The sequence below is a fragment of the Dermochelys coriacea genome, chromosome 6 (genome assembly GCF_009764565.3).
Source record: "Dermochelys coriacea isolate rDerCor1 chromosome 6, rDerCor1.pri.v4, whole genome shotgun sequence".
Classification (NCBI taxonomy): Eukaryota; Metazoa; Chordata; order Testudines; family Dermochelyidae; genus Dermochelys; species Dermochelys coriacea.
In genome coordinates, this window is record NC_050073.1 from 9,427,203 (window position 1) to 9,438,809 (window position 11,607).

The 11,607-nt window shown below is 58.6% G+C and overlaps 1 protein-coding gene across 1 annotated transcript; it reads right to left on the reverse strand.

The window, feature by feature from the left end:
• Positions 1-1,326: 1,326 nt before the first annotated feature.
• CORO1B (coronin 1B) lies at positions 1,327-11,097 on the reverse strand. Its single transcript, XM_038407384.2, has 11 exons — positions 10,936-11,097; positions 8,720-8,922; positions 8,082-8,204; positions 7,703-7,832; positions 5,202-5,383; positions 4,687-4,806; positions 4,080-4,184; positions 3,702-3,847; positions 3,438-3,495; positions 2,823-3,092; positions 1,327-2,226 (listed from the first exon to the last, which is right to left on the reverse strand). The coding sequence occupies exons 2-11, from the start codon at positions 8,918-8,920 to the stop codon at positions 2,101-2,103; spliced, it is 1,461 nt and encodes a 486-aa protein (XP_038263312.1). The 5' UTR covers positions 8,921-8,922; positions 10,936-11,097; the 3' UTR covers positions 1,327-2,100.
• Positions 11,098-11,607: the final 510 nt, after the last annotated feature.

Here is an 11,607-nt window from a genome sequence, read left to right on the forward strand (position 1 = left end):
TCCGGATCAATGGCTGCCACAGGTAGGGAGTACAAGGATGGTGCCCACAGACAGCAGCTGGGGGTTGATGCTCATTTCCTCTTTTTCCCCTCTCAGGCCGGTCAAACTACCACCACACATCTCTTCCCCTGGGTACAGAACAGGCACGGATAATAGTAGAAGGCTGTTATCCTCTAACAGATCCAGGAGAGAGACAGGACAGACTTGCCCAGGGTGTTAAATAACTGTAGCTGCACCAGGGAAGTAAAATGGCTGGGTTCTGTCCAGGTGCTGCAAGGGAGTCATGGGCTACTGCTTAGAGACCCTGCTCAGGGCTCAGCAGATGGGCCCTGAATTCACCTCCCAGCACCACACTGTGCTCACTGCAGCCTCCTTTCCTGCCTGCCCCAGCCCTGCTGCCGTATCAGCTCATTAGCCCCAACCACTGGTTTCCTGTCTCCCCCGCAAGGCCTTGCCTGCGCCTGTGACAGGAAGGACCCTGAGCTCAACATGCGGGTGGGAAACCATCTCTTCCCCTTGTTCTCGTAGCCCTGAGGGGCTGGGGGGGGGAGAAAGGGGGATGACCAGTCACTGCATCTCTGCCATCCGCACTGGTGGGGACACACTGCCCTGGGGGCTAGATCTGCCCCAGGGCTGGAGCAGAGCTCTCCCTGCAACAGACATGAGTCAGCCAAAGGGGGAAATGGTGCCAGAGCTCCCAGGGACTGGGGAACAGCTCAGCCGGAGCAACAAATGAAATCAAGAGGCACCTGCTGCAGCCTCCCTGCTTGGCTGCCCGTGAGGAGCCCCACGCCCCCAAGTGGGCGCTTCTGGGATAATCAGCCCCTGCAGGAAGGCTCTAGTTCCCCCCCTGCACTCCCCACCACCACATGCACCTGTGGCAGGATGGGGGCTGCCCCTGGCAACACACTGCCTGTTTTCATTCTCCAGCGGAGCAGGCCCTTGCAACAGGCTAAGCACTTTAGTGCTGTCCACTGGCAGCGAGTTACTGACGCCCATATGGGCAAAGCAAACCATTGCTTTTCAGCACAGCTATTTGGGTGCTGCCTTCCCAGGGCATCAGGTGCTCACTGCTGGTACAAAGGTCTCCCCTCCCGTCTTGTATAAACCCACTGTCTGCCCCTGAGCCACCTCTCCTGCTCATTTCCCCCCCTCCCCCAGTTTCCCTGCAGGACCCTGGTTAGCTGCTGCAGCCCCGGTGCAGTGGCTGGAGCATGGGGCCCACAGTAAGACACGTCCAGCCCAAGGGTTTATTATAAAGACCTTTTATTTGGAATGAAAATATAGATCTGGCCCTGCACAGGGCTCTGCATGTGGTTTTTTTCCTTTCCTTATTTGCATCTAGGCAGAAGCCACTTTGCTGGGTCTGAATGGTCCCTGCTATGACTGCCCCCCCGTGGCTATTAAAGAGGGCACAGTCATATAAAACCAGGAGTGTGCCCTACTCTGACCCCACCGCAGTGGCATGGTGGTGGCAGCTGCAGACCCAAGTATCATTTAAAGGGGAGACCTGGGCACAGGGACCCACCAATCTTGCCCCCTGTGCTCCCACAGGCATAGAAGAGGGGGGCGGGGCCAAGCTGCACCCAACCTCGGCCAGCAGCATGGGTGGGGATGGAGGTGGAGCTTCACTTTTGGCTCCTCTAAAGCCAGGACGTGTGCTGGGAGAGGAGGGGGTTGCGCAGGTAGAGAGGTGCCTCTGCATAGGGCTGGGAAGAAAAGGACAGAGCTGAACCCAGCACCATCCCCCACCAGGGGCAGACAGAAGCAGGAAGCCACCCCCCAGCACATCAGCTTCTTGGGGTGAGTGACCCTGCCCAGAGTGAGAGGAGCTTCCAGGAGAGGGTGATGCTGCCTAAGGCAAGGGGGGAGGGGGAGGCGCACGAATCACCCACTCCTTTAAGAGGTGGGGTGTTTTGGTTAGCCATATAAAAAAGGGAAGTTTCTCCACCGCAGAGCAGGAAGGGGAGAGGTGGGCCCAGGGCCCCCCTCACCTCGGGAGGGGGGTTACTGGCAGATCCGAGGTGAAGAGTCAAAATCCTGGTTTATGCAATCCCTTTGAGATCCCTGGTTTATGCAATCCCCCCACCCCCCGCCACCCTAGACATCCCCGTTCTCGATGCGGCTCAGCTGCTCCTCCAGCCTGCTGATGCGCTCGCCCTGCTCCTTCACCTGCAGCCGCAATGCCTGCAGCTCCTGCAGCACCTCCTCCAGCCGCCCACCACCCTGCAGAGAGACGGACCGACCATCAGCCACAGGGCCAGAGCCCAGGCCCCCACCCACCTGCCACTCTGCAGACAGACGGACCAACCAGAGCCCAGGCCCCCACCCGCCCGCCACCCTGCAGACAGACGGACCGACCATCAGCCGCAGGGCCAGAGCCCAGGCCCCCGCCTGCCCGCCATCCTGCAGACCGACCATCAACCATGGGGTCAAAGCCCAGGCCCCCCACCCCATGGGTGGGTGGGTGAGCCACTGACTTGGGGAGGTTAGCACCCCAGCCCCACCCACCTGAGGCCCCACCCCTTCCGCACCTACCAGACCCCAGCCCCCATTGTGGCCGCTGGCCCCTGCCCCAAGCTAGTGCCCCAAGCCCCCAAAGCACTGGTCGCCGGGCCTGACCCCGGTCCAGCCGGCCTCCCCGCCTCTGACGGCGCAGGCCCAGCATTGCGGCTGGAGCGGCCCCAGCCCCGGGTTGGCGGTGCAGCCCCGGCACCACAGAGCGGGGCCAGGAAGCACTGGCTCCTCTTCCCACCTGTGTCACGGGGTGGGCTGAGCAGGCTCGAAGCCAGGTGAGGACAGCAGTGGGATGCTGTACATACCCCGGGGGCAGTGCTGATGCTGATGCTGGGCACCGCGGCAGCGGCACTGAGGCACGTGGCACTGCCGGTGCTGGAGACGGGAGCTGGGCGGCTCTCATGCAGCACGTTCTTCTTGCTGACTTTCAGGTCCCGCTGCTTGCTGGGCACGTAGGCTTCGCGTAGCGAGATCAGCACAGGGCCTGCCGTCTTCCCAGCCACCCATTCCTCGGCCTCCATGGCTGCATCTGGACCAGCCGTGTCTGGGTACAGGTCGTCCTGGAACAGGTCCGACTACAAGGGAGACACACACATGGGGTCAGCCATGCAGCACCAGCCTGTGGAACTCCCAGCCACTGGGGAGGAGGCAGCCCCCCTACTATGGGCAGCCCCATGGCCAGCAAGAGCTGAGGCTGGGGATTCCCAACTCCAAGACGCTGGCTTGGAAACGAGCTTTGTTGGGAGGGAGTTAGCTCTTTCCTCTGAGGGGCAGCAGTAGCATTCCAACCGGACATGCTACAGCCACTGCTCTGCACCAAGCCCTGCTACCAAGGAGGGGCACAGAACAGGGATGCCCCCCACCCAAAGTTTGACCCCCAAACACAGAACCTCCCTCCCTCTGCTGTGCCAGGCACTCACCTTCCTTGGCACTGTCATGATGATGGGCTCACACTTGCGCTCGTGAAGCTTGTAAAACCTGTACAGTTGGGGAGCATAGGAGTTAGCGGAAGAGAAGTCACCCCCCCATCCCCTCTAGATTACCCCCATCTTCAGGATCACTGCCTCCCCTAAAAAACCTCCCCACCAACCTCTACATCCAGGATCACTGCCCCCCCCCAGTCACCCCCAATCCCTCCATCACTGCCAGCCCCACACCACATGCCCTGTTTCAGGAGCCCGCACCTGGCAATCTCACACTTGCTGACTTCCAGACCTCGCTTCGGCATCCAGCCCATGCCACGTTGGGGCTCCTTGCTGGTGAAGGTGTTCAGGAAGTGGATGTAGGGTGGCTCCTCTGTGACCTCAAAGTACCGGATGCTTGAGTCCCCCTGTGGGGGAAGAGGGAGGTAGAGAGAAAGGGGGGGTGGCATATGGGCATCATCACACCACGGAATCCCCATGGACACTGGCAATGCCACCTGCCCCCACCCATCCTCGACCTGTGTGGCTCAGCACTAGCTGGTCCCAGCTCCTTCCATATGTGGCCACAGGCTGCTCCTAACAGCATTAGCCTGGGATCAGCAAGGGAAGGACATCCCCCCCCGATGGTTGGACCCCTACCTTGCCGCAGACATAGATGACATTGGTATCGGGATCATAGAAGGGCAGCAGGGCTCCATTGCTGGAGTCCAGCTCCTGCAGCGCCATGGGCTCTTCCAGGTTCTCCTGCAGTGGGATGGGGAAGGGAGGAGAGGAGATGGTGATGGAGAGGATAGGCCCTGCCCCCAGATCCCACCCATCCCGAGAACCCTCCGCCCCGCCAAAGCCAGGATATTATCTACAGACATGCTTCTGGGGTCAAGAAGGATCCACCCCCTGCTCTGGGATCTCACCCTCATGAAGGACAGGCTGGGGGAAGCCAGCAGAGGCATCAGCCACCAGGGAGCCCAGCTGCCCCTCTCCAGCATTATTCTCCTCCAGTACAGCTGCCAACGATGGACCCCTGGCCCCAAGTGGTTGTGGGGGGGGCAAGGCTGGGCTTCTGGCCTTGCTGGTAGTGGGAGATCCCGAGTCAGCAATCCAGGGCCTTGCAGGGAGGCCAGGACATCACTAATCCGCACTGGGGCGGTGCCATGCAGCTCTGTTGTGGGCAAACTGGCATACCTCCCATCCCAGGGGACCCTCCTGGGCACCCCTGCCCCCTGTATCCCCAAAGCTCCCAGCTCACCGGGTCCCAGAGCGCCAGCTGCCGCTCGCTCATGCGGCTGAAGCCTGTGGTGAAGATCTTGCCATCAGCCAGGAAGATGGCACGCATGGGCCGCGCTCCCTCATGTGCACGCTCCTTCTCCTGGAAGGGGAGGGGAAGGACAGCAGGGTGAGGGACGGACTGACACAGTGCCCCCCTCCCAACCACTAGCTTCCCCACCCCCACCAAGTGCTGCATGGCAAGAAGGGTCCTGGGCCACCCCTACCCCCCTGGTGCCTTTAAATACCTCCCACCCCCCACTCCCCAGATCAGGCTTCTAACACCCTGCCCCCACCCAGGGCAACTCTTGGCCCCACACTAAGCCAGGGGGCAGAACGGGTCTGCAGAGCACAGGAGGGGAGGGGAACCCCCATGCAATGCTGCCAGGATGGGGAAGAACCCAGGGGCCATCATTTGGAGCTGGGGGTCTGGGGTCCAGGATGAGTCTGTCCCACCATCTGCAGCCCATGCTGGGGGGCCCCCGGAGAGGTCCATACCGCCACAACCACCCCTCGGCGGGGATCCACGATGCGCACGCTCTTGTCCTTGCAGGCGGAGCAGAAGAGATTCCCGTTGCGGCTCCAGCTGACGTTGTAGATGAGGTCGGGGTGCATGCTGTCCAAGTGGTACAGCTCCTCGGCCGTGCCCACGTTCCACACGATCACAACGTTATCACAGCCTGGGGGGACCGGTCCATCACACCCTGACCCCCAGAGATAGCTCCCTCGACCCTCCACCCCCAGCTCCTTGGCCATGCCCACGTTCCACATGATCACCACGTTATCACAGACTGGGGCGGGACTGGTCCATCACACACCCACCTCCAGAGTCAGCTCCCCAAGCCCCTCAGTCATGCCCACATTCCACATGATCACCACACTATCACAGCCTGGGGGGACCAGTCATAGAATCATAGAATATCAGGGTTGGAAGGGACCTCAAGAGGTCACCTAGTCCAACCTCCTGCTCAAAGCAGGGCCAATCCTCAACTAAATCATCCCAGCCAGGGCTTTGTCAAGCCTGACCTTAAAAACTTCTAAGGAAGGAGATTCCACCACCTCCCTAGGTAACGCATTCCAGTGCTTCACCACCCTCCTAGTGGAAAAGTTTTTCCTAATATCCAACCTAAACCTACCCCACTGCAACTTGAGACCATTCTGTCATCTGCTACCACTGAGAACAGTCTAGATCCATTCTCTTTGGACCCCCTTTCAGGTAGTTGAAAGCAGCTGTCAAATCCCCCCTCATTCTTTTCTTCCGCAGACTAAACAATCCCAGTTCCCTCAGCCTCTCCTCGGTAAGTCAGTCCATCACACCCCAATCCCGAGAGACAGCTCCCCCAACCCCTCGGCTATGCCCACATTCCACACGATCACCACGTTATCACAGCTTGGGAGGAGGGGGTGGAGAAGGGGTAATCCCCCTTGCCCCTCCCCACTCTAGAGAGTATAAGAATGGCCACTGGGTCAGACCAATGGTCCATCTAGCCCAGTATCCTAGCCACGGCCAGATATTTCAGAGGGACTGAATAGAACAGGGAAATTATTGAGGGGTCCATCCCATCATCCAGTGCCAGCTTCTGGCAGTCAGAGGTTTAGGGACACCCTGAGCATGGGGTTGTGTCCCTGACTGTCTTGGCTAATAGCCATTGATGGACCTATACTTTTGGCCTTCACACCATCTCCTGGCAATGAGTTCCACAGGTTTGACTGTGTTGTGTGAAGCACTTCTTTATGTTTGTTTTAAAACTGCTACCTCTTAATTTCACTGGGTGACCACTGGTTCTTGTGTTATGTGAAGGAGTTGGTAACGCTTCCCTATTCTCCACACCATTCATGATTTAATAGATCACTATCATATCCCCCCTTAACTGTCTCTTTTCGATCTCTCCTTATACGGAAGCTGGTCCAGATCCCTCATTTTTTTTGTTGCCTTTCTCTGTATCTTTCCCATTTCTAATTTTTTTTTGGAATGGGGAGACCACAGCTGCACGCAGTATTTGTAGTGTGGACATACCACGGATTTATATAGAGGCATTATGATATTTTCTGTCTTATTATCTATCCCTTTCCTAATGGTTCCTAATAATCTGTTTGCTTTTTTTGACTGCTGCTGCACATTGAGTGGATGTTTTCGGAGAACTATCCGCAATGACTCCAAGATCTCTCTCGAGTGGTAACAGCTAATTTAGACCCTGTCATTTTGTATGTATAGTTGGGATTATGTTTTCCAATGGGCATTACTTTGCATTTATCAACATTCAATTTCATCTGCCATTTTGTTGCCCAGTCAGCCAGTTTTGAGAGATCCCTTTGTAACTCTTCCCAGTCTGCCTGGGACTTAACGCTCTTGAGTAATGCTGTATTGTCTGCACACTTTGCCACCTCAGTTTCTCTCTTTTTCCAGATCACTTATGAACACGTTGAACAGCACTGGACACAGTATAGATGCACGGAGGGCCCTGCTGCTCACTGTTCTTCACTGAGAAAACTGACCATTTATTCCTATCCTTTACTTTCCTCTCTTTTAACCAGTTCCAGATCCATGAGAGGACCTTCCCTCTTATCCCATGACTGCTCAGTTTGCTTAGGAGCCTTTGGCGAGAGATTTCTGAAAAAGGCTTTCTGAAAGTCCAAATCCACTATATCCACTAGACCACCCTTGTCCACGATTGTTGACATCTCCGCCCCTAAGAATTCTAGTAGATTGGTGAGGCATCATTTCTATTTTCAAAAAAACGTGTTGACTCTCCCCAACATATCGTGCTCATCTATGCATCTGATAATCCTGCCCTTTACTAATTTGTTTGGGATTGAAGTTAGGTTTACTGCTTCAGAGCCATTTAAAACCAAAGCAAAACAAACAAACAAGGCTTTACATTAACTATTCACCAGTCATCTGGTACAGAGCCCTCCACATATAGCCCCGTCTGCTCCCCTGCCAGGACCTTGCCCCGCCCCACCCCACACACAGAATCATGGGGAGGGGGAGGCTGTACCTGCACTGAGGAGGACGTTGCGGGCGGTTGGGTGCCAGGTGACGATGCCCACGCGCTTCGAGTGCCCCTCCAGGGCTACCACGGGCTCTGTCAAGGGCTGTGTTAGCCCATTCTCTGGGATCTGCCAGACCTGTCAGAGCACAGAGGTTAGAGGGGGCCTGTGCCCCCTCCAGAGAGCCCACCCCACTGTGCCCCCTCACCCCACCAGAGAACCCTCTTAGCTGACACAGGGCATCTGCTCCACCTGCCACCATGGGCATGCCCTGACACACACGGGGAGGAGAGAGATTGCTAATTACACCGAATCCAGATGGAGCTGGCTGCCCCTGCCCCAACCCCTTCCCCCACATAGGGCCACCCCTACACCCAGCCCTCTCACCATGACGGTGCAGTCCTCAGAGCCGCTGGCGATGACATAGTCACTGTGCGGGCACCAGTCAATGTCCAGGACAGGGCCAGTGTGCCCACACACCGTGGGGTATGACTTATCAATGCGCCCTGTCTGGGGGAGAAGGGACAGAGTCACAGGAGATTCCTCCCCAATCTACAGCCAGAGCCCCTCCATCCTGACCCGCATTCCCCTGTTATTCCAGCCGTGGGCTCCCCCCACAGCTCTGCCAATGCCCCTCCATCCCAACCCACAGCCCCCTTCTATCCCAGCCCTGGGCTCCTCCTATATACACTTGCAATTCTGTTGATTTTTTTGAGAGGGGGGTAGAGGGGGAAGAGTGTAGGGGCATATTTTCAGGGATGCACATGTGATGCAGTTGAGAACAAACTCATTACATCTGTGAGCTACAAAATTCCAGGACATCACCTTCCCAACTACACTGTCCCCCTTATTGCCAGGTGGAAGCAGCCAGGGGGACGGGGGTGGGAAATAGTCCCTCACACAGACCCATTCTCTATCCCCACGGCTCTCCCCATTCCCATCTCGCCTGAGGCTCAAAGCACATTAGTGTCACCAGTGCAATGAGCTGGTAGGACTCAGCTCCTGCCCCCCGCTACCCCAGTCACCTTGAGCACTGGCAGCACCATAAAGGCTCCTCCTCCACTGGCCTCCACGATCACAGCCACGAACTTGGGGTTGACAGCACAGAAGCTGCTGTCCCAGGTGACACGGGAGACACGGATGTCATCATAGCACTGGTCGTTCTTGACAGGCTGCCCGAAGACATGGCGGAACTTGCTCTGACGCACAACCTTGCGGAACGACATGGCTGGGGGTTGGGGGGGCAAGAGTCAGAGAGGCCAGGCCTGAAATGCAGCAACTTCTGGGGTAGGACACGGTAGCTGATTTAATACGCACAGGACCCCTCACCCAATGCTGAGTGGCAGCTGTCTCAAAGGTGGAGCGCAACTGCTTTATATACAGGATCCCTTGCTCAATGCCAAGATGCAGCTGCCTCTGGGGTGGAGTATGGCAGCTGTAAGAGCACAGCCACGTTATACAAGAGTTTAGGGCAGGAAGTGAATGAAGTATCCAGTGCCACAGCATGGCGGGATTGGGAAGTGGAGACAAGGTCTCCTAGAAACTGCTGCTGGAGCCTTGTGCGGGCTGTAGGGGCTGGCTCCCCCTGGACTCTGATCTGCAGGATGTGGGGGAAGCATCTATCCTACCACTTGGGCACTGCCAAGAGCATGGGGTTCATGGGAAAGGACAAGACCTCCCCACAAAATAATCCAGAATTCCTCCCTGAGCTTCGCAGGACAAAGGGGCCTGTTGGGGTCCGGGCTGAAACCCAGCCTTCCAGGGGCTCTGTTTACAGGGTGAAGCCCTCAACCGGCTCCCCCATTCAATGAGCCAAGCATCGTCTTTAGGTTTGCAGGCAAAGGGCTCAGACACTCTGCCCCCAGCACAGACAGACACGGGTCCCTTCAGAGCCCCCTGGCTAAATGCCAGTCTTGGTGAAGGAGATGTTTTTGGGGGGGAGAGGGTCATTCCCCCCGGCTAGATCACCCCCTGCTGGGGGCTTCTCAGCAAGATGCTGATGCAGAGGAAGATGGTCCAGGGATTTCCAGGGACACAGCCTATGTCCCCCCCACCCCATTTCAGATCACACAAACCAAACACCCCTCTTGCACAGCATCTAAATACCTAAGGTGCCCAATGGGCCATGGGGGTGGGTGCCCCTGCCCAGAGTATTGGGCTCACAGCACTCTAGAGCTGGTGAGTGAGGGCAGGAACATTAGCCCCACTGGATCAGGAAACTAAGGCAAGGGAGGGTCTGGCCTGAAGGCCTCCAGTGCCTGGGGGCAGACCAAAAGGTAGGACACAGGACCTGGGTGAGGAAATCAACAGGGATGGCGGGGTGGCATTTCCCACTGCACGGAGGGCACATGAGCAAGGGGGGATTTGATAGCAGCCTTCAACTACCTGAAGAGGGGGGGTTCAAAAAGGGAGGGAGCTCGGCTGTTCTCAGTGATGGCAGATGACAGAACGAGGAGTAATGGTCTCAAGTTGTAGTGGGGGGAGGTCTAGGTTGGATATTAGGAAAAACTTTTCCACTAGGAGGGTGGTGAAGCACTGGAATGGTTTCCCTAGGGAGGTGGTGGAATCTCCTTCCTTAGAGGTTTTTAAGGTCAGGCTTGACAAAGCCCTGGCTGGGATGATTTAGTTGGGGACTGGTCCTGCTTTGAGCAGGGGGTTGGACTAGATGACCTCCTGAGGTCTCCTCCAACCCTAATCTTCTATGATTGGGAGTTCAGATACCATGGGGATGGGCAAATGCAGCTCAGACCCCCCCCCCCACACACGTTCAACAGCCCCCTTAAAAAGAGGGGTCAGCTTGGCCACAGAACCACCCAGGGGTGAGGCCCCAGGCAGGATCGCTCCGGATTCAGCCTGGGGGAGAGCCCGGTCCCCGCACTTCTCGAGCAGGGGGGGTATCACTCCTGGTTCCCACCCGGAGCAGAAACCGATGCCCTGGGAATCAGACGCGCCCCAGAGCCAGCCGGGCGGGGGCGGGGGGGGCACATCTTAGAGACGGGAGGGCAAAACGCCACCAACTCTGCTCGGGCAGAGGGGCCGAAACTGAAAGCGGGGCGGGGGCGGGGGGAGTCGGAGAAGCACATTGTGACCTGCCCCCCCCCGATTTCACCATTTCCCCGCAGGATTTTCATTTCCCACCTCCCTGCACACCCCGCCGCGCCGCGGGAGTAAGGCCCCTCCAGACCGGGGCTGGGGCCCCCCCAAACCCGGCGCCCCCCCCCCATCAGGGGGCCGCACTCACCGGCCGTGCTGCTGCTGGCGGTCGGGGCCGCTGCCGGGCGGATGGAGGCGCCGGGCCGGGCCGGCAGGAAGCAGCGGGGGAGGCCGCTCCCTTCACCTGCGTGGGCCGGGCCGGGCCGGGTCTGGGACTGGCTGCGCCGAGATCGGCCCGCCCCGGGCCGCGGGGGGGTCAGCTCCGGGGTGGGGCTGGGCCAGCGGGGGGGCGGGGAATGGGGATGGGCCGGGATGGGCCAAAGGGGGTTGGGGGGCGGGGAATGGGGATGCGCCAACGGGGGGGATGGGCCGGGACGGTGCGGGGGGGGGGAATGGGCCAAAGGAGGTTGGGGGGCGGGGAATGGGGATGCGCCAACATGGGGGAATGGGCCGGGACGGTGCGGGGGGGATGGGCCAAAGGGGGTTGGGGGGCGGGGAATGGGGATGCGCCAACGGGGGGGATGGGCCGGGACGGTGCGGGGGGGGGAATGGGCCGGGACGGTGCGGGGGGGGGGAATGGGCCAGGAGCGGGAGTGATGTGTCACATGGATGGGCCAGTTCAGGGGAGCCAGAGGGAGGTGAGGATGGATCCTGCCATCTCAGACACCCATGCGGGGCTGGGCCTGACTGCTGTGAACCCCCTCCCGGGGACTGAGGAGATGGAGCACCCCTTTCTGGGCACCCCTTTCTGGGCTCCCCC

Excerpts from the sequence above, each read along its gene's own strand:
- CORO1B (XM_038407384.2), bottom strand. The coding sequence starts at position 8,920 with ATGTCGTTCCGCAAGGTTGTGCGTCAGAGCAAGTTCCGCCATGTCTTC. Across the intron at positions 8,205-8,719 it reads TGGTGCTGCCAGTGCTCAAG|ACAGGGCGCATTGATAAGTC; the intron begins GTGACTGGGGTA and ends CTTCTCCCCCAG. Across the intron at positions 7,833-8,081 it reads CTGAGGACTGCACCGTCATG|GTCTGGCAGATCCCAGAGAA; the intron begins GTGAGAGGGCTG and ends GTGCTCTGACAG.